We start from the raw sequence: 19,851 nt of genomic DNA, 5'->3' as shown, positions 1-19,851 counted from the left end.
CAGGAGCAGAAGGCTGGTTCCAGGGGTGGGACTGGGCTCTGAGCTTGAGGTGGGGACAGGTTCAAGGCACAGCCGGCCCCTCAGGCCCTGCAGCGGTTAGAGGACGCTCCCTTGGGTCCCCAGGCTTCCCCTGGACAGGGAGCCACAAAGGGCAGAGATCCAAGGTGGGTGGTGGGAGGGTGCTCAGCACAGCCTGGGGCCACCTGCAGCCCTCCCTGCCAAGAGGAGGGGCGAGTCTACGGAACTGGCCCTGGGGACCCTGCAGGCTTAGAAGACTGGGCCCTGGGGGTGTCTGCCTGACCCCCACCTGCAATCTGCCCCAGAGGCCAGCTTCCCCAGGCGTGCGGCCAGGTGGGCTGGGCCGCAGGTGGACGAGTGCAGGGCGGGCCCCAGGCCCGTGCCAGGCGACTTCCTCCAGGCACACTCAGCACCGCACAAACTTGTCTCCCGGGATTTTTCCACACAAAACGCGGCTCCCAGGGAAGCAACCGGTCTGATGAGCTGGCTGGGCGTGCAGACGTTCCCACCCCGCCCTCCTGGTACCCCCGCAGTCCTGGCCCACAGCGAGGCCCCAGCAGCAGTGCTGGGCCCGGGATGCAGCCCAGGACTCCTCAGCCCGCAGCAGCCGTCTCTGGGGTGAGCCCCGGGGCCAGCAGTCTCCGGACCACCGGCAGGGTAGGTCGCCCACCCTGGGCATCCCCCTTGCCCAGCGGCTCCACCCCAGGCATCACCTGGACCTTTCCAGGGGCCCTCCTTGACCCCTCTCACCCCCCACACTGACCTCTGACTCCCTCCACAGTCTCCTCCCCAGCACTGACCTCACCCCTAGGGCTGCCTTCTGACCCGACCCTACCTCACCCCCAGGACGCTGCCCCCAGCCACCATTCCCACCTGGGACCATGTCCCCTTCCTACAGGGACCCAGGGCCCAGGGTGAGGGTCTCTCACGGGAAGGAAGGCCGGTGAGGGTGGGCCCATGGTGACTCTGCGAGGGGAGCCCAGGAAGAACATGAGGCCGCTGGGCTTGGCCCTCGCCCCACTCAGCCCACCAGGGGTCTGTCCCGGATCCCGGCCAAGCCTCCCCAGGAGGCCGTGGAGCAGGCGAGTCTGGCTGGTGGGGGCGCTCCAGGGAGACTTTGGGGCAAGCCCCAGTCTGCTGGGATCTCGCTCCTGCTCTGACTCCTGGGCCGCCCCTGTCCGTGCACCTCCAACCCTCCGGGTCCCTGCTGGCCTGGACTGCCGGTTCCTCCCTGCATCCCCAGCCGGGGCAGGAGGGCCCCTCTGACTCAACCCCCCGGGGCAGCCCCACCTGCCCTGAGCTGAGCCCTGACTCACGTGTCGGGAACGGCCTCCCACCCCCACAGCCTGGGGGGCAGGAGCCTGGGAGGGGACCAGAGAGGGCCCAGCCAGCCCTTGGGAGGCCTCTGCAGAGGACGGGGCTGGGGGCGACTTTCGGGGTCTACGGGATGGACATCTGGAGGGTCATGAGCCTGGGGTGGGCCCATCTAGCCTCCTGCTTCTGGGGTCTCTTGGGCACCAAGCATCCGGGCCCGGACCCCACAGAGCCCTCTTCACCCTGAAGCTCCACCCCACGCCTGCAATCCTCAACCCAGCCCCTTGGCGCCCGACCCCTGCTAGGCCTCGCACCAGCCTCGGGTTGGCCGCCTGGTGCTCGGAGTTTCCTAGAGTATCCCGTTCCCAGGGCAGGGAGGGCCCTGGCCCTGACACCCCGAGGTGGCCGCCCTGGGCCCTTTCCCAGCGCCCGGGACAGTAGGCCCAAAGGACCAGCTGTGGCCTTTACAGGCGGAGAACAAAGGCCCAGACCCCTTCTGATGGGCGGAAGGAAGGGGAATGCGCAGGGCCTGTTCTTCCGCCCAAATTCCACCTTGAGCGGCCCCGCCCTCCCACCTGGCCCAGGTGTCCCCGCCCCTCGCTGAGCTCAGGGCTGGGCGGTGTCGGTCTCTGAGCCAGCCCTGGGTGAGGCCAGCGGGGAGGAGACTTCAGGGACAGGGCCGCGCGGGAAGAGACGGCGGAGACAGCTCGGGCTTGAGGTGGCGACAGGGCCCAGGCCAGGCCGACCGCCCCGTGCCCGCCGCCATGCAGGACGGTAACTTCCTGCTCTCCGCCCTGCAGCCCGAGGCGGGCGTGTGCTCCCTGGCGCTGCCCTCGGATCTGCAGCTGGACCGCCGGGGCGCCGAGGGGCCGGAGGCGGAGCGACTGAGGGCGGCCCGCGTCCAGGAGCAGGTCCGCGCGCGCCTGCTGCAGCTGGGCCAGCAGCCACGGCACAATGGGCTGGCCGAGCCCGATGGGGCAGCCGAGGCAGCCAGAGGTAGGTGGACACCAGCCGGGTGGGCATCGGAGGGCGGCAGGTGGGGGTGGCCCCAGGGGCGTGGTGGTGCCAGGGCCGGAGGCCGCCGTGGGGCGGGCGACTCTGGGTTCAGCTCCCTGACTCACCTGGGCCGCCTTGAGTCACCGCCCTGCCCCGCCCCGCCAGGCGTGGGAGACGCCATGGGTGGGGCCTCTACCTCACAGCAGGGACCCCAGGGTCCTCACCGTGAGCCAGGGTGGGCCCCACCTGCCCCCTGTGCCCCGAGCCCCCTGCCCCAGCCAGACATGGGAGAAGCCTTGGGCACATGACTGGCCGGCCGGCCGGGCCCATCTTGGTCGGCAAAGCCAGGACACGCACACGTCCCACATCCCACGGGCTCACACGCAGTCTCAGAGACACGCGGACATACACGTCAGTCCCCCGGAGACACAGATGCCCAGACTCTGGCGTCCACCCCTCGGCCCCCTGGGAATGAGCAGACAGGATGGTGAGGGGCGAGGTCTGGGGCTCCTGGAGGAGAGCCCGCTTGTCAGGGCCAGGGTCTCCCTGCGGGATTGCGCGGCAGGGGGCGGGCCTGCCAGAGTGACCTAGATACTGAGAACAGCCCGCAGGGAACGCCCTTGGGGCCAGGCAGCCCCTGCGTGCAGAGACCTGGCTCCACCGGGCAAGCATGTGCATGAGTGTTGCAGCCAGCTCAGGGCACTTCTGGAAGTGTCATCCCCTCCTTGCCAGGCCGCAGCAGCAGGCACCAAAGTCAGGCGGGAAGAAGAGCCTGTGGGATGTCAGGGTCAAGCCCGGGTCACAGATGCTCAGAGGGCCCTTCCCGGTACTGGCCGCCAGTGCTGGTCGGGAGAAGCGGGTCAACCAGCATTGGGGACGCCGGGCTCCTCCCCGCCCTGGGCCTGTCAGCCTTGCTGGTGGCCCAGCTGGATGCCCAAGGGTCATGGGGTTGAGGAGGGAGCAGGGAGGGGTTAATTACCACCCCAGCTACCCTGGCAATTAGGGGGAAGAGAATTATAATTTTGGGGTGGGGGTAAGGTCCCCAGGCTGGGGGTGTGTCCCCCCAGGCTGAGCCTCCCTGGCATCAAAGGGTTAATAGCCCCTGCCCAGAAGCCTCATTAACCAGGGCGGGTCTGCCAGTTTGGGGAGTCCCTCCAGACCTAGCTGAGGCAGAGGCTGAGAGGGGGCCCCCTCCTCTTCACCCCTGCCCTGAGTCCCTTCTGCCCAGTCTCTCTACCCTGGCCTTGGGCAGGTGGGACTCAGGAATCCCCTCCCCATCCAAAGACCCTGCCCAGCAAGTGAAGCCACCCCAGCCAGGCCCCCACGGGGCTGCCTGGTGTGACCTTTGCCCTGCTCCTCTCGGGGTGTTCTCAGCTCTTGCTGCACGCCTGCTCATCCGCAGTCCGTTTAGTTGTCCCTTCAGCATCCCTCCATTCTCCCGGCCTAGATACCCGCTCACGCGCCAGTCTGTTCACCCACCCACCGCGTCCCGCCCACCCGCCCTGTCCACTCACCATGCAGTCTGGCTGGCGCCTGTGTGCCTGAGGGTGGGGATGGCCCTGCCTGGTGGGTGAGGGGACCGGCCCCGGGACACAGCGTGTCCCCAAGCGTCACCGTCCTGCGGCCAACAGCACAGGCCAGGCCCACAGGGGTCAGTGAGGCCACCTGGGCGTAGGGCCGGGCACCGTTCCCTGGCAGGTACGAGGGAGCTGACGAGGGGGCCGCCCCAGGCCCCAGGCCACCAGGAGCTCAGCAGGGTGGGCGCGTCTGTCCCCCCTGGCGGGGGGCGGGGGGCTATTGAAGGGGTGACGAGGCGCCCGGCTGCCCCAGCAGCCTCAGGGCGGAGGGGAAGCAGGAGGCCAGCAACTGCCGTTGGCCCAGCGGGCTGTGCTGCCCCTGCCCCGTCTGCAGGTGCGTCCCGGGCTCAGTGCCACACCTTGCAGGCCGGCTTCAGCTCTCGCTCCCAGGGCCTGAGCGGGGAAACCTCGGTGAGTGACGCCCTTCTAACCCAGAGCCCTGAGAGGGAGGTTCCGAGGGGGGCTGGGCTCCGCAGTCCGGAAGAGGGGCCCACTGAGCCCCCGCGCCCCCTCACTGCCCTCCCCTCCCCTCCCCGCCCCACAGACCTTCCGGCCCATCTCCAAGCCCACCTACAGCCCTGCCTCCTGGTCTTCCCGCTCGGCCATGGACCTGAGCTCCAGTCGGAGGCTGAGCTCCGTCCACAACGGGGGTGGCGCCTTTGGGGCTGCAGGGTACCGGAGTGCCCTGCCTGCCACACCGGTGCCCGCCCGGCCTGTGTCCTTCCACGAGCGTGGGGGGGCGGGCAGCCGGGCGGATTATGACACCTTGTCCCTGCGCTCGCTGAGGCTGGGGCCCGGGGGCCCAGATGACAGATACAGCGTGGTGTCCGAGCAGCTGGAGCCGGCGGCCACGTCCTCCCACAGGGCCTTTGCCTACGAGCGCCGGGCCAGCTCTAGCTCTAGCCGGGCTGGGGGCCTGGACTGGCCAGAGGCTACCGAGGGACCCCCCAGCCGGACCATCCGTGCCCCCGCCATGCGGACCCTGCAGCGGTTCCAGAGCAGCCACCGCAGCCGTGGCCTGGCTGGGGGCGGGCCCGGGGGCGTCCTGGAGCCCGTGGCCCGGGCTCCCTCTGTGCGCAGCCTCAGTCTTGGCGACTCGGGCCACCTGCCAGACATGCGCGGGCTGGACAGCTACGGCGGCCACCGCACTCTGCAGAGGCTCAGCAGCGGGTGAGCTTGGACAGGTTGCGGGGAGCTTCTGCCACCACCCCGGGCCATCCTCGTGTCAGCCTAACCCGTCTCTTGCCTCTGCAGATTTGATGACATCGACCTGCCCTCAGCAGTCAAGTACCTCATGGCCTCAGACCCCAACCTGCAGGTGCTGGGAGCCGCCTACATTCAGCACAAGTGCTACAGCGACGCGGCCGCCAAGAAGCAGGTGACTATCCCTGCCGCCCACACCCGTGGACCCCCTCCAGTCACTGTCCTCTGGCCCCTGACCACCCTCGCTGACCCCCACACTGACTGGGCAGACCTGGGCCTACCCAGAGCATCTCCAGCAGAGGAAGGGTGGGAGCAATGGACTTACACATGTACTCACACCCATACACCCCTGTGCACACCTGAATACGTATACACAAGTTTATCAGTGTTCACACCTGCCTACACCTGCACACCTCTGTGCACACCTGCATATGTATGCACAAATCTATCAGTATATACACCTGCCTATACCTGCCACCTCTGCACACACCTGCACACCTTTGAGCACATCTGCACACCTCTGTACACATTTGCATAGGTACATACACATCTATTAATATATACACTTGCCTACATCTGGACGCTTTTGCGCACATCTGCATACATCTGCACACACCCATCCATTGTGTGCACGCTTGTTAACACCCGCATGCCTGTGCCCGCAGGCCCGCAGCCTGCAGGCTGTGCCCAGGCTGGTGAAGCTCTTCAACCACGCCAACCAGGAAGTGCAGCGCCACGCCACAGGTGCCATGCGCAACCTCGTCTACGACAACGCGGACAACAAGCTGGTCCTGGTGGAGGAGAACGGCATCTTCGAGCTGCTGCGGGCGCTGCGGGAGCAGGACGACGAGCTCCGCAAGAACGTCACAGGTGGACCAGGCCACTACCCCGCCTGCTACCCCGGCCCTCTCCCACCCGACTCCCGCACCTCCCGCCCCTCTTCCCTCGGCCCCCACCTGGGCACGTCTCTCTGGAACCAGCCTCCGCCCCAGGGCCCACGTCCCCAAGGGTCGTCCTCTCTGCCCCGCTGCAGCCCTGTGGCCCTCTGGGTCACACCCAGGCTGTCCCCACGAGGGCTGGTGGGTGAGGCTGGCAGTGCGCTGCAGGGAGAGCTCAGGAGCCTCCTCCCTGCCACCTGAGGAAGACAGAGGGGCCGGAGGCCTCTGAGGTCCCCAGAGGTGGGCCCTCACCACACCCGCGGCCTACCCGCCACAGGGATCCTGTGGAACCTGTCCTCCAGTGACCACCTGAAGGACCGCCTGGCCCGGGACACGCTGGAGCAGCTCACAGATCTGGTGCTGAGCCCCCTATCGGGGGCGGGCGGGCCGCCTCTCATCCAGCAGAACGCTTCTGAAGCCGAGATATTCTACAACGCCACCGGCTTCCTCAGGTGCGCTGGGTGGTCGTGGGGACCTGAGGTCCCAGGGTCAAGGTGGAGCCTCTGGGCTGGGGGGGCGGGGGCACCGGGGGAAGTGGACGAACCCAGCAAGGCAGAGGTGCTGACCCACAGTGGAGTGGCCACCAGGTGTTCCCCCCCAGCCAGATGTCAACAGACTGGGGGCTGCAGGCTCAGATTTCTTTAAATCGGGGACTTGATCTGACATTTCTCACCTGCCCCCACCCCAGACAATTTGAGGAGTGGATGAGGGTAGGCGTGCAAAAGCGTGGGGGGCGACAGTGTCCCACAGGGACCAGGAGCAGGAGGTGCTGGGGGTGGGCCCACGGCGGGTCGGGCAGGGAATCGGTGTCCAGGGCTCAGCCTTGGGCTCAGCCTTGGGCTCAGCTTGCTGTGGGACGGGCTCTGTTGGGGGATTCCCGTGGGGTGGCTCTGCCTGGGGTCCCTGTGCGGGCCTCTCATCTGCCTCCATCCGCAGGAACCTCAGCTCCGCCTCCCAGGCCACTCGCCAGAAGATGCGTGAGTGCCACGGGCTGGTGGACGCCCTGGTCACCTATATCAACCACGCCCTGGACGTGGGCAAGTGTGAGGACAAGGTGAGGGTCGGCCCGGGCCCCGGGGCCCCAGGGGCACCAACTTGCCCTGACCACGGTCCCCTCTGTCCGCAGAGCGTGGAGAACGCCGTGTGCGTGCTGAGGAACCTGTCCTACCGCCTGTACGACGAGATGCCGCCCTCGGCCCTACAGCGGCTGGAGGGCCGGGGCCGCCAGGACACGGGGGTACCCCCAGGCGAGGCGGTGGGCTGCTTCACGCCACAGAGCCGGCGGCTCCGAGAGGTGGGCCCAGACTGGGGTGGGTGGGCAGAAGCAGGGGTCCTGGGCGACCTCAGCTGACCCTCCGTGCCCTCCTGCCCAGCTGCCGCTTACGGCCGACGCACTCACCTTTGCTGAGGTGTCTAAGGACCCCAAGGGCCTGGAGTGGTTGTGGAGCCCCCAGATCGTGGGGCTTTACAACCGGCTGCTGCAGCGCTGCGAGCTCAACCGGCACACGACCGAGGCAGCAGCCGGGGCACTGCAGAACATCACCGCGGGGGACCGCAGGGTGAGGCGGCAGGCCAGTCCGGGCAGGACGGGAAGGCGGGGGCCGCTGAGCGGCAGCAGGAGAGTGAGGTCAGCGCCCCAGATGGCTCAGGCCTTGGCTCCTGAGGACCTGGGTTCTGCACCAGACTTGAGGGAGGCGCCGGGAGGTCTGGGCTGGCAGGGCCTGACCCGCAGGCGGCACAGGGCGCCAAGCACCTCGCTCACCGCCCCCCTTCTGCTGGCAGTGGGCAGGGGTGCTGAGCCGGCTGGCTCTGGAGCAGGAGCGCATACTGAACCCGCTGCTGGATCGAGTTCGGACTGCTGACCACCACCAGCTGCGCTCACTGACGGGCCTCATCCGAAACCTGTCCCGCAACGCCAGGAACAAGGATGAGATGTGTGAGTCTGGCCGTCCTGCAGCCTGGGTTCCGCCTCCCCTGCGGACTGGGTGCACGCCTGGACTCTGCCTTTACTGCCGCCCTGGGGCCAGCTTCTGGGAGGCTGGGGTCAGTGGACAGGCAGGCACGCCAGCTCCCTGGGGGCAGCAGGGGACGGCAGATGCCAAGGTGGTGGCGGGGGGAGGGGGGCGGTGGAGAACCCACCTCCCTGACCTCCTGGCAGCCACCAAGCTGGTGAGTCACCTGATCGAGAAGCTGCCCGGCAGCGTGGGTGAGAAGTCTCCTCCAGCCGACGTGCTGATAAACATCATAGCTGTCCTCAACAACCTGGTAGTGGCCAGTCCTGTGGCTGCCCGGGACCTGCTCTACTTCGACGGACTCCGCAAGCTAGTCTTCATCAAGAAAAAGCGGGACAGGTCAGGGCCCAAACCCCGCACCCACCCTGCCCCCCGGCTGGCCCTGCCTGTCACCCCGCTGACCCCTGCCCCCCACCCCCCAGCCCTGACAGTGAGAAGTCCTCCCGGGCGGCCTCCAGCCTCTTGGCCAACCTGTGGCAGTACAACAAGCTCCACCGAGACTTCCGAGCGGTATGTTCCTGTGGTCCAGGGCAGGCAGGGCTGCAAGTGTGGGGCGTGGAGGCGGGACGGCAGGGACAGGGAAGCCATGTGGCACAGGAGGCCTGGATGACCGGGGGCCTGCTGCCAGCACGCTGGATGCGGGGCAGCACAGCCCTGACTCTGGGTCCCCTCTCCACTGCAGAAGGGCTACCGGAAGGAGGACTTCCTGGGGCCATAGGCGAAGCCTTCCTGGAGAAGGAGAATGCGATGTGACCCAGCCTCCTAGGGAAGGGCTCAGCTCAGGGCTGCTCACCAGCCGGCCTGGAGGAGAAGGTTGAGGATGGCCCAGGGGCCTCTCGCTGGAGCCCTGTCCACATGCAACGTGAAGGCCTGGGCCACGGGGGAGGGGACGAGGGTTTGCAGCTGGGGAATTGGCTTCTGCGGGGCATGGGGGGGCAGGGCTTGAGGCTGCTCTGATGCGTGGGGTGGTGGCCAGGTCACACTGGCAGAGGTAGCGCTGACTGTGGCCCAGGGTGCCCTGGGACAGCCAGCAGTGGGAATAAAGGTGGCCGTGAACACAGCCCCTCGTGCTTCCTTGGCTGGTCAGGTCTGGGGTCAGGTCCAAAGCCAGGCATGGCTGTGCTTGCCCCTAAGGACACTCCCCCAGGGCCCATGCACAGACCTCTCTGGTCAGGGGACACAGGATAGGGGGAGGGAGCGTCCCAACAGCAGGAGAGCCGGCGGAGGGCAGAGGCGCTGAGGTGGACGGCAGAGGCGGCCCCGGGCTGAGTGAGACACATGTGCGGAGGAATGACCTCTTTGGGGGCAGTGTGCTCCCCGCAGTGGGGGCTGGCGTTAGTGCCACCCTGCTGGGGCGTGCTCAGGTGGCATCTGCAACCCAACATCTCCCTACCCTGCCCCGCCCTGGGGCGCCCTGACAGCTTCACTCATACTGAGGCTTGGGGTCCAGGAGCCCTGGGACTCCTCCCCATCCCACCAAGTCAGGCCATTTGGTCGTGACGCTCCCACAGATATTTTCAACAGACTTTTCCGCAAAGCTCAGCAGCTGCAGTCTGTGAGGGGCCTGCCCCCCAGGGGCCGTCCGGCTCATAGTGGGACTGCAAACAATCACGACCTGTAGCAGGGAGACCTGAAGAGGGCACTGAGAGGGGTGCCCGAGCTGGCTCGGGAGGGAGAGGCAGCGTCTGAGTGGCGGCCAGGTGTGCCAGCCAGGTGGCCGTGAGGTGAGGCAAGGGCAGGGTCCAGGGCCCTGGATGCTGGAGCTCCAGCACCCTGGCCACATGATGCAAACAGCCAACTCATTAGAAAAGACCCTGATGCTGGGAAAGATTGAGGGCAGGAGAAGGGGTGACAAAGGATGAGATGGTTGGATGGCATTACCATGATGGACATGAATTTGAGCAAGCTCTGACAGGGGAGGTTGGCATGCTGCAGTTCATGGGGTCGGAGATTTAGACACAACTGAGCAACTGAACAACAACCAGGGCCCTGGAGGACCCAGGATGGGAGTGAGGGGCCTTCCACCCAGGACACTGCACACCCACTTCCTGCCCCAGGGGAGAGGCCAAGACTCAGGTGGGATTCAAAAGTTCTTTATTTGTGGCATGAGGCGGACAGCTGGGGCTGGGGCCACTCTCTTTCCCTGAGGTCCCAGGACTACAAGTAGACAGGTCCTGCTGTGTGGGATTAAAAACACCCGGCCCTGCCCCCCGGCGCCCCTGGCAACCCTACTGCTCCAGGCAGCAGGGCTACACGTCGTCCTCCGATACCAGGCAGTAGAAGTCCGTGCGGGCACTGTAGTTTCGGGAGCCAAGGTCTGACACATCCACTTCACTGCCTTGGCCCTCTCCAAGCGAGACCGCACTTGCATGTGGTAGAGCTGGTGGCTCCCCAAAGACAGGCCCTCGTACACCTGGGGAGGGGCACCGCCAGGCCTGAGGCTGGGCTGCACACTGCCTGCCTTCTGCCAGGTCACTCCCAGCTGCCCCTGCTGCAAGGTGGCAGGCCCTGGGCCCAACCACCTCTATGGAAAGAGGCGATGGGAGGTGCTGGAAGTTAAAGCCATCCATGGCTGCAGGGCACGGTCCCCACCACCTGGACCCCTCTGGGGGCTCCATCACCTTATGCAGCCTCCCTCCAACTCAGGCTGAGCTTCTCGGGGTCAGGGGTGGGGCTGGTGGGCATACCCAGGTCCCCCTCGGGGTCGGGGTCCAGCTCAGGGTCCAAGGTCCGACCCTCTGGGAGCCGGCGCACAATCAGCATGGGGTCCTTGTCGTCCTGCAGCCGGGTCTGGGGGTCTCCCTCCATCGATCTGTACTGCACCTTCCGTGGCAACGCCAACCGTAGCTCTTTCCAAAAATCGGAGGAAGGCGTCTGGAGGCAAGGTGGGGCAGTTAATGGTGTGTGAACACGTGAATGGGGTTTGGCGGAGTGGTGCCAACATATAAAGACCCCGACTTCCTCGGCCCCAAAAAGCCCACTCCTCTGGGCGGCTGACCACGGGGCCTCCACTCACGGAGTCCCATCCACAGCACCCCGTGCCCCCCTGCCCCTCCGCACCACAGAGCCGGGCTTCCAGAGCAGCAGGGTCACCAGGTGGCGGTGCTGGCGCAGCAAGCGCAGCGCAGGGTGCGCGGGGTCGCGCCGCTGGCCCTCGAAGGTGATGAAGATGGGTCTGCGCGTGAGCTCCAGCAGCCGGCACAGGCCCTCCCTGCGAGGGCGGCACTGTCAGAGCGGGCACGGCTGAGGCCCACCCAGCCCAGCGCGGGGACCCACCGGAAGCTGTGACTGCACCAGGCCCGGCCCAGGAAGGCATCCGACAACACCACCACAAGTCGCCGGCAGCGGCTCAGGTTCACCAGGAGGTCTGCCGACGGCTCTGCGGGATCCGGGCATCAGCCGGGGCAGCACAGACTGGGCCCTGGAGGGGCGGGGCCCCGGGAGGGGCGGGGGACACGACGGGGCGGGGCCCTGGGGGCGGGGCCTTGGAAGGCGGGGTCTGTAACCCAGCGGGGGCGGGGCCCAAGGGGAAAGGGGCGGGGCGCCGGTACCCGCACGCGGCAGGAGGTCGCGGTCGTCCAGAAAGAGCTTGTAGCCACGATGCCGCTCCAGCTGCGGCTTCAGGATGAAGTTCACGAACTTCCGGTCCTCAGGGCTGTCGCTGTAGGAGATGTAGGCGTCGTAGAGCTTCCCGTCTGCGGACGGCGGCGGGTCAGCGCGGCCGCTTTCCCGGCCTGCACCAGCCACCTTCAGGGTCCCCTAAACTCCCCCCGGTGCCAGGAAAGCCAGGCAAGCCCCCCAGAGGAGACTCAGCAGATCCCGGCTCAAGCACCGCCTGGATTCGTCCTCTGCACAGGATTCCAGGTGGCGGCCTGGAACCAGGGTACCGTGACCCCCTTCGGCCCGCCCCGTGCCGTCCTGGTCTGCACAGGGACACCCCTCTTCCTGTACTGAGCACTCGCCAGAGCCCTCCAGGGACAGATGCCTCCTCACCCCCCCTGCAGAACTGAGCCGAGGGAGGCCCCCTTCCCCCACGTCCGGGCCCCACGCACCGTTCATCTCCACCTCCCCATACTTGTCTTGGTACCAGAGCAGCACATTGAGCCGACACTTCACGTACAGCAGCGCCACCAGGAGCAGGGCCAACAGGACCAAGAGTGAGGCCAGCACCGCGGCCACATGTCCAGCCAGGCCTGGGGACAGAGCCGCTGTCTGAGCCACCCCAGCACCCTCCGAGGGCTCCCTTCTGCCTTGTACCCCAGTGCACCCCCTCACCAGCTCTCCAAAGAGTGAAGGAAGAGGAGCTGACGTTCTGGATGGAGCAGGTGAAGGTCCCGAAGTCCTCAGCTCCGGTCAGGTTGATTCCCAGGACACTGGACACAAGCACCTCTGACCAGTTGGCCTTGACCCTGGGGAGACCAGGCCCTGCCCCCTCACCTGGGGCCCAAGAGCATCACTAGATGCCCCGGAGCCCCAGCTGACTGGGACTCACCCAAAGAGGTTGCAGATTTGGGCCTCCTGGCAGTCATTAGACCGTAAGCTAAGAGAAACAGCCAGAACATGAAGAGGATATGGATCTCTTTTGGGACAGTCACCCTGATCCTGGGTCCGGGTCCTGGAGTTACTCAGATCCCAGGCTTGGCCCAGCAGTCAATGAGTAAATTCAGGCCGTAGCACTCTGCTGGCACCCATGGCCCTGGGTGGTCTACAAGGTGAGTGTCTAGAGGGGCCATCTGTCCCTGTAGTCACTGACTTAGTGTGCATCCAGAGTGTCACTCTGCCCCTGTCATGTCTGGCCAGTCGCTCCCCAGCCCGTGTCCAGGTGATTATAGACCAGAGTGCAGGTCAGAGAGGCCACTGGCTGTGGGTATATCCAGCATGTCCCCTGACCCTGGACACCTCTTCTCTTACCAGGAGTCCTCATGGAGGTCATAGATGCTTCCATTGCTCAGCAGCAGCCCATCTTTCAGCCACTGTACTGAGGGCAGGGGGCAGTGGGGTCCCGAGACCACCAAGGCTGTGCAATTCAGTGTGACCACACTGCCCAGGGCAGGCCCCAGGACCTGATTTCCAGACGGGGACAGGAAGTCAGGGGCCTTGTCGCAGGCTCCTGCAGAAAGAGGACCCAGTGGGTTACCTGTGCCTGTGATGCCAGCCTCACACTGTGCACAGATGGTCGGTGGGCCAGGAAAAAACCACGGAGGCCAGTGGCACATGCTGCTCGGTAACCACACCGTGTCCATCCACAAGTCCCGGGGGACAGGGCCTGGCCCTTGGCACGTCTCCTCCCAACAGCAGCTGGTTCTTATGTGTTCTGCCTGCCCTGGATGTGGCTGCCCTGTCCTCAGAGAGGATGTCAGTGTGGAAGGCAGTGGCCAGAGTCATGGCTGAGGTGACCCCACCCCCACCCCAGCACAGCAGGATCCACCCAGCTGCCTGTGTGCCCAGGACTGGAGCAAGCACATATTTTCTGTGTGCACCCGTGGCCCACTCTGTGACGTCAAGGCCCTGACCCCTCAGCTGGACAGTAGTGACTTGGGAGACTTGGGTTGGACATGCCAGCACCTTTTACCTGGTAGAAAGTTGGGGTTCCAGGACCCTCTATGCCTAGCCACAGGCAAGCATTCTCACCTCCCTTAGACCTGAACTTCCTTGTCCACCCAAGCCAGCCGTCAAAGAAGAAAGCCATCATCTTGGCAGTGAGGTCTCCCAGTAGCCCACATCTACCCACCTAATCCCCAGTGGGCCCCCATCGGTGCCCACTCCCAGTATCCCTGGGCTTTACCGACCCCCCATGAGCAGGAGAAGAGGAGGGCCCATTTTAACTACACTGCAGAGTGGAGCCAGCCTGGGGCAGGAGGTGGAGTGGAACCCATGCCCACCCCTCTCTGACCGTCTACCTGCCATGGTCTGGCTGGGGCCTCCTCGAGGCAGGCTGGACACTGGTGCCACCTCCAGCGCCACGGGGCTCCTTGGTCGAGCAGACTGATCCCCCAAGGGCTGAGCAAGATTCACTCTCTTTCCTTGTGGCCGGTCAGTCAGGGCGCCAGGACAGGTCAGAGGCTGCCGCCATCCCCAGGAGCAAGTTAAACAAGAACAGGATGAGTTAACGTGTAACTCTGACCTCGGAAGCACTGCCTCTGCCCCAGCTGTCTTGCGGAAGCCGCAGAGCACCGGGCATGGCCTGGACTGAACTTCGTCTGCCCCAGGGACACCCGACGGCCCAGGATGGGCAGCACCCCTGGCACCCTTCCTGAGCCCAGGAGCTGGCCTGGTTCCCAGGTCCTCTGGGACAAGGCCGCCTCATACAGACAGGGGCTGTGTATGGCCGTACTCAACCTGTACTGAGGCTCCAAGGGGCTGGGGGCTGTGAGTGCCTGGCAGCCTGACTGGGCCTCACTCCCAGCCTGGATGCAGCATGCACGCAAGAACAAAACACTCGAGGCCAAGGTGTCAAGGCAGGAGGGGACGCGGGGCTCAGGCTGGTCTCGGGGGCAGCCTTCCTTCCAGGTCCTGTGTGGGCGCCCCCACCCATTTGTCATCTTCAGACCACAGACTTTCATCCACATTGTCCATCGGTTCTTCAAGGGAAACCCCCACCAACCCACAGGTGACCTTTCCCACGCAGGGTGGGACCACTGCCCTCCAGACAGGTGGCAGCTGCACACACACACACCTCTTGACACAAAAAGCTCTCAGTGACCTGGGCTGTTGGGCAGGGCAGTGAAGCCCGAGCTTCAGAGCCTGAGGACAGCCTCCTGGCTCCCGGGCCTCGGGTACCTGCTGCCTGGTGCCAGGCAGGTTCTCACTGGGCACCCAGTCCTCTCCCTCCTCCCTGTGAGTGGACGCACTGGGGCCTCGGCTCCTTCAGGCCCCTCCCCACTCACGGGCCCGTGAGGCTTTGTGGGGACGAGTTCCCCCAACTCCTTTTGCACGGGGGGGCACCCAACGTGGACCCAGGGTCAGCTGGAGCCCCTGCCTTGGCTGGGCTGGGACTTCCTCACAAACGGGTGAAGCACAGGCTCCCTCCCAGCAGGCGGGGGCAGAGGGTCCTGCCAGGAGCCATCTGGAGTGGAGGGCGGTCGGGGAGGTCCCTGAACCAGAAGAACTCTGGGGGCCTGGGCAGCTCGCACCCCCGACCCAGACCAGCAGGTCCAGGGCAACGCCAGCCGTGGCCCCTTGGCCTCCACACGCTCACACACCTCTGACCCCTGGAAAGTCAACTAGGTGGCTCCTGGAAGCTAAGGCCAAACCACATGGCCAGGTGACAGGTATTCCCCTGCACACCATGCCCAGTAACCCCCCTACAACCCTCCCTCTCCTCTGCACACTCTCTGTGTTGTACACCCACCCCCTGCACACCACTCATGCCTGCACGTGTGGTCCCCCTGCACACACACACACTCCCCACACCTCTGACACCATGGTGATCCACATACCTGGCACACAGGTACCTGCTGCAAAATCCCCCAGGGCACACCGCCAAGTGCATCTGTGTACACCCCACACCGCACACACCGCTCCTCACACCCACCCTCGGCCTCCCATCACCCCTCACCCTCTCACAGGCACACTTGCCCCACGCACACACGTGCACACACAAGCTCACAGGCCTGACTTTGAGGGCAGGCCTCAGGCGGGGAAAGGCATCTGAGGACAGCGACGCAGGCTCACGCTAAGCAGGGAAGGCATGAAGTCACCTGGTTCCAGCTCTTTCCTCCTGAGGAGGGGATGCCTGTCACTGAGGTCATTGACGCGAGGTGGGATGCAATCGCTTTGCTCAGCTGGGCCCCCGGCCCAGTCTAAAGCGGCACAGCGGCCCCGGATGCATCGCCAAGCACCGCGGGACCTGGCTCTTGTTTGTGTGTTTTAATCAGAAGTTTCCCCGTAGCTTCCTGGCTTTGCAGTCACATCCTCTCCTAAACCTAAACCCCACCCAGGCTCCCCTCCTCCCCGGCGGGCTGGCGGGCAGTTGGTGGTTCTCCCCGCCAGCCCCGCCTGCCCCAGTCTTCCTGTAACTCTGAGTCAAGCGGCTCCTTCCTCTGGGGCCCGCCCCAGTCCACTGTGGCCCCGGCCTTCCCTTCTCAGGCTAGGTCTAGAAGGCCAGGGCCCATGGTGATATGTGGGGGTCCTGGCCAGCAGATCCCCAATCAGGGCTGTCCCGCACACCAACGAGGAGCTGGGCAGCATGGCCCTGTGGTCCCGGCACCTGGAGAGGGCAAGCATCTCGCCCCAGCGAGCATCCCGGACCTCGCCAATGATGGAACTTTGAGCAGGGCTCTCCGGCCCCCGCCCTGGCCACCTCCAAGGTGTAGCCTCCAAACGGTGAGCAGTTACAAGGGGCTTGGGTTATCACGTTTACCTTAGCCCCCTTTTCTACATAAGGAAGCAGTCAGGAGGCCTCAGTGAGGCTCCCAGATCTGAACCCAGGTCGGGGGCAGCCTGAGGTCACCACAGATTCCTCTGCACCCTCACCCTAGACTGACCTGGCACTCTCGGCCCAGCACTGGTGGCTGATGGCCCTGCTCATGGAAATCAGGCAGGGTCCTTTGTGGCCCCGTCCCTGCTCTCGCCGATGGGGCAGGGCCTTCCCCTGGAGCATTCTCATCCTACATCCTTAATCTGACCTTTTCCAAGGCGCCCTGCTCAAACACCCTCACCCCGTGGCCCTCAGGGCCTGTGGATGATGGTGCATCTTGGGCTCAGGTCCCATAGACCCTGCCTGCGCGCCGTCCCCATTGAGCCGCAGCTCCTCCAGGTGCCCCGGAGGGCCCTGAGGCTGAGTGAGCAACAAAGCACCTGATGGACAGGTTAATGGCCGCCGGCGGTCAGCGACCTGCCCAGAAGCACCCAGGCGGAGGCAAAGAGCTAGGTAGTCCCCGGTGTCCCCACCAGCCTTGCTGCCTCCCAGAGCGCCCGTCAGGTTGCCTGCCGCCCCACAAGCCCGCCGGCGTCCCCGCCTCACACCCGCGACTGGGCGCCCCGCCGCCTCCGCTCACGGCCGGCGTCCCCGCCGCGTCCCCTAGGCCCCTTCCCCAGAGGGAAAAGAAACCCCCGCGCCACAGGCGCTCCAGCGAACAGCCCGCGGAGCCGGAGCCCGCCCCCGGCACCGCCCACCGCGCTCGGCCGCGCGCCCCGCGGTTCCTAGAAAGCCCAGCCTCGCGCGGGCGCTCCGCCTCCCCCGGGCTCCACGTCGGCCCGGAGGCCCGGCCCGCGCCCGCTCCCTGACTGCACGCTCTGCCGTCTGGCCGGCCGCTTGGCACCCAGAGGGCCTGAGCGACCCCGTCATCTGAGACAGGCGGCCCTCTGCGCCTGGCGCGTGCTTCCTCCCCGGACGTCTCTCCCGAAGGAAAGAACCCGCCCAAAGGGCTGCGGCCTCGACAGCCGAGAGGCCCCTGCTGCACCCCGCGCCCTCACACCGTACTCCCCGCCTTCCGGAGGGTGGGCCGGCCTCAGTACCCTGCCCTCTGGCTGCGGCGAGCGGGGAGGCGGGGCGCGTGCGGTTGGAGGGCGCGGAGGGCGGGCTCGCGGGGCCGCGCGGCCGGAGGTAGCTCCGCCCGGAGACAGGTGCGCGGCGGCGCCGGCAGGCTTCCCGGCCGGCGGCTCCCCGTGAGGCCTCAGGCCTGGGCTCCGCTCTGGGGCGGAGGCGGGCCCCGCTCGCCGTGGCGCTCCTTTTCCCTTTTCTGGCCGAGGGCCGCGGGCGGAGCGGGGAAAGCTGCCCTCGCCCCCGCAACCCCGAGGGCCAGGACTGAGGTAAGCTCCGGCCACGGGCGCAGCGGGCCCGGCTCCGAGTCGGTTCCTGCGGAACCGCACCCGTCACAGCCCAGAGGCTCCGCGGGCGAAGAGGCGCCTCGGCCCCCCCAGGCTCCAGGCTCGGTCCTGGTTCCTGAGAGCCGAAAACCGCCACGCACTTCCGCCGACAGGAGCAGCGATCTCCACTCACCTGCGGCCCAGACTCGAGGCTCGCGAGGCCGCGAGGGCGGAGCGGCTCACCTGGGCCAGGTGCGCAGCGGCGACAGCCCCGGCGACGGCGGCAGGTGCGGCCCCGCCCAGCGGCCGGGGCGAGGGCGGACCCAAGTGTCTCGCTTCGCGCCCGCAGGCTGGTTGATGCTCAGAGATGTCCTGCGCTCAGCCCTGTGGAGCCGCGGCCGCCTGGCCTGGAGGCAGAGGCCAAACCGGCCCAACCGACCCGGACAGTCTTGGTGCCCCACGGACTTCTTGGAAATTCCGCCGCCCCCAGGGGCCCTGCGGCAGTTGGGCCCCTCCGCCCAAGCTCTTCCTCTTCCTTCTGGAAGCCCGCCTTGACTCCTGCCCCAATAGGTGCAGGCACTCCTCATTTTTCCGTGGAAGCCCACGGAAAACCAGAGGAGAGCGGGAGGTTGCTGCATTCCAGGCCTTTGCCCATGTGGACCTCAGTTTCCCAGCTAACGCTGTTGTTCAGTCGCTAAGTCGGGTCCCACCCTTTTCTACCTCATGGACTGCGGCACAAGTCAGGCTCCCCTGTCCTCCACCATCTCCCAGAGTTTGTTCAAATACCTGTCCATTGAGTTGGTGACGCTATCTAACCATGTCATCATCTGCTGCCTTCTTTTCCTTTTGCCTTCAGTCTTTCCCAGCATCAGAGTCTTTTCCAATGAGTCAGCTCTTCGCATCAAGTGGCCCAAGTATTGAATTTTCAGCTTCAGCAACAGTCCTTCCAACGAATATTTAGGGTTGATTTCCTTTAGGATTGACTGGTGTGACCTCCTTGCCGTCCAAGGGACTCTCAAGAGTCTTCTCCAGAACCACAATTTGAAAGCATCACTTCCTCACTGCTCAGTCTTCTGTATGGTCCAGTTCACATCTGTACACGACTACTGGAAAAACCATTGCTTTGACTGTGTGGACCTTTATGGGCAAAGTAATGTCTCTGCTTTTTAATACTCCGTTCTAGGTTTACCGTAGCTTTCCTTCCACGGAACAAGCATCTTTTAATTCCATGGCTGCAGTCACCGTCCACAGTGATTTTGGAGCCCCAGAAAATAAAATCTGCCACGGTTTCCACTTTTTCCTCTTCTATTTGCCATGAAGTGATGGGACTGGATACCATTCAGTTCTTTGAATGTTGAGTTTCAAGTCAGCTTTTTCACTCTCCTCTTTCACCCTCATTAAAAGGCTCTTTAGTTCCTCTTTGCTTTCTGCCATTTAAGTGGTATCATCTGCATATCTGAGGTTGCTTTTTTCTCCCGGCAATCTTGATTCCAGCCTGGCATTCTGCATGATGGACTCTGCATATAAGTTAAATAAGCAGGGTGACAATATACGGCCTTGATATAATCCTTTCCCAATTTTGAACCAGTCAGTTGTATGTCTGGTTCTAACTGTTGCTTTTTGACCTACATACAGATTTCTCTGGAGGCAGGTACAGTGGTCTGGTACTTCCATCTCATTAATAATTTTCCAGTTTGTTGTGATCCACACAGTCAAAGGTTTTAGCGTAGTCAGTGAAGCAGAAGTAGATGTTCTTCTGGAAGGCCCTTGCTTTCTTGATGACCCAACAAATGGCAATTTGATCTCTGGTTCCCCTGTTTCTTCAAAACCCAGCTTGTACATCTGGCAGTTCTCAGTCCACGTACTGCTGAAGTCTAGCTTGAAGGATCTTTAGCATAACTTTGCTAGCATGTGAAAGGATTTTTAGTATAACCTTGCTAGCCCTGAGGGGAGACACAATGCACCAGAGACCCAGAAATCTACAGAAAAGTTTTTATTTTATTATAGAAAATTCTGCTGGTTGAAGGGAGCCAGGGGGTGGGG

The 19,851-nt window shown here is 64.7% G+C and overlaps 2 protein-coding genes and 1 long non-coding RNA gene across 5 annotated transcripts; 2 read left to right on the top strand and 1 right to left on the bottom strand.

Moving 5' to 3' along the window:
- Positions 1 to 345: 345 nt before the first annotated feature.
- PKP3 (plakophilin 3) lies at positions 346 to 8,940 on the top strand. The gene is made up of 14 exons (XM_065936651.1): positions 346 to 675; positions 2,133 to 2,328; positions 4,240 to 4,316; positions 4,450 to 5,075; positions 5,160 to 5,283; positions 5,774 to 5,978; positions 6,324 to 6,498; positions 6,983 to 7,100; positions 7,173 to 7,340; positions 7,420 to 7,605; positions 7,829 to 7,982; positions 8,205 to 8,397; positions 8,481 to 8,568; positions 8,741 to 8,940. The coding sequence occupies exons 1-14, from the start codon at positions 595 to 597 to the stop codon at positions 8,774 to 8,776; spliced, it is 2,427 nt and encodes an 808-aa protein (XP_065792723.1). The 5' UTR covers positions 346 to 594; the 3' UTR covers positions 8,777 to 8,940.
- Positions 8,941 to 10,141: 1,201 nt separating this feature from the next.
- SIGIRR (single Ig and TIR domain containing) lies at positions 10,142 to 18,096 on the bottom strand. 3 transcript variants are annotated; one of them, XM_065938122.1, is made up of 10 exons: positions 18,002 to 18,096; positions 13,959 to 14,121; positions 12,970 to 13,168; positions 12,334 to 12,467; positions 12,111 to 12,251; positions 11,610 to 11,753; positions 11,335 to 11,437; positions 11,119 to 11,269; positions 10,746 to 10,932; positions 10,142 to 10,471 (listed from the first exon to the last, which is right to left on the bottom strand). In XM_065938122.1, the coding sequence occupies exons 2-10, from the start codon at positions 13,963 to 13,965 to the stop codon at positions 10,308 to 10,310; spliced, it is 1,230 nt and encodes a 409-aa protein (XP_065794194.1). In that variant the 5' UTR covers positions 13,966 to 14,121; positions 18,002 to 18,096; the 3' UTR covers positions 10,142 to 10,307. The 3 variants fall into 3 exon arrangements, with proteins under 3 accessions (XP_065794194.1, XP_065794192.1, XP_065794193.1); XM_065938120.1 differs by lacking the exon at positions 18,002 to 18,096 and adding an exon at positions 15,759 to 15,951; XM_065938121.1 differs by lacking the exon at positions 18,002 to 18,096 and adding an exon at positions 15,759 to 15,951 and having other exon boundaries at positions 12,334 to 12,431.
- On the top strand, positions 16,076 to 19,104 carry LOC136169893 (uncharacterized). Its single transcript, XR_010663457.1, has 2 exons — positions 16,076 to 16,383; positions 18,665 to 19,104. It is a non-coding gene; the product is annotated as an uncharacterized lncRNA (long non-coding RNA).
- The last annotated feature ends 747 nt before the right edge of the window (positions 19,105 to 19,851 follow it).

Source organism: Muntiacus reevesi, chromosome 5 (assembly GCF_963930625.1).
Source record: "Muntiacus reevesi chromosome 5, mMunRee1.1, whole genome shotgun sequence".
In the NCBI taxonomy this organism is placed as follows: Eukaryota; Metazoa; Chordata; class Mammalia; order Artiodactyla; family Cervidae; genus Muntiacus; species Muntiacus reevesi.
The sequence above is the reverse complement of the archived record's forward strand: the minus strand, read 5'-3'. Positions and strand labels throughout refer to the sequence as shown.

Bases quoted from the DNA above. Each gene is read 5' to 3' on its own strand.
- PKP3 (XM_065936651.1), top strand. From the start codon at position 595: ATGCAGCCCAGGACTCCTCAGCCCGCAGCAGCCGTCTCTGGGGTGAGC. The intron at 676-2,132 runs GTAGGTCGCCCA...TCCGCCCTGCAG, and splicing joins GTCTCCGGACCACCGGCAGG to CCCGAGGCGGGCGTGTGCTC. The intron at 8,569-8,740 runs GTATGTTCCTGT...TCTCCACTGCAG, and splicing joins TCCACCGAGACTTCCGAGCG to AAGGGCTACCGGAAGGAGGA.
- SIGIRR (XM_065938120.1), bottom strand. From the start codon at position 15,809: ATGACCTCAGTGACAGGCATCCCCTCCTCAGGAGGAAAGAGCTGGAAC. The intron at 14,122-15,758 runs GTGACTTCATGC...GGATGGCGGCAG, and splicing joins GAGGAAAGAGCTGGAACCAG to CCTCTGACCTGTCCTGGCGC. The intron at 12,468-12,969 runs GTAAGAGAAGAG...TGGTCTCCCCAG, and splicing joins GACCTCCATGAGGACTCCTG to GGTCAAGGCCAACTGGTCAG.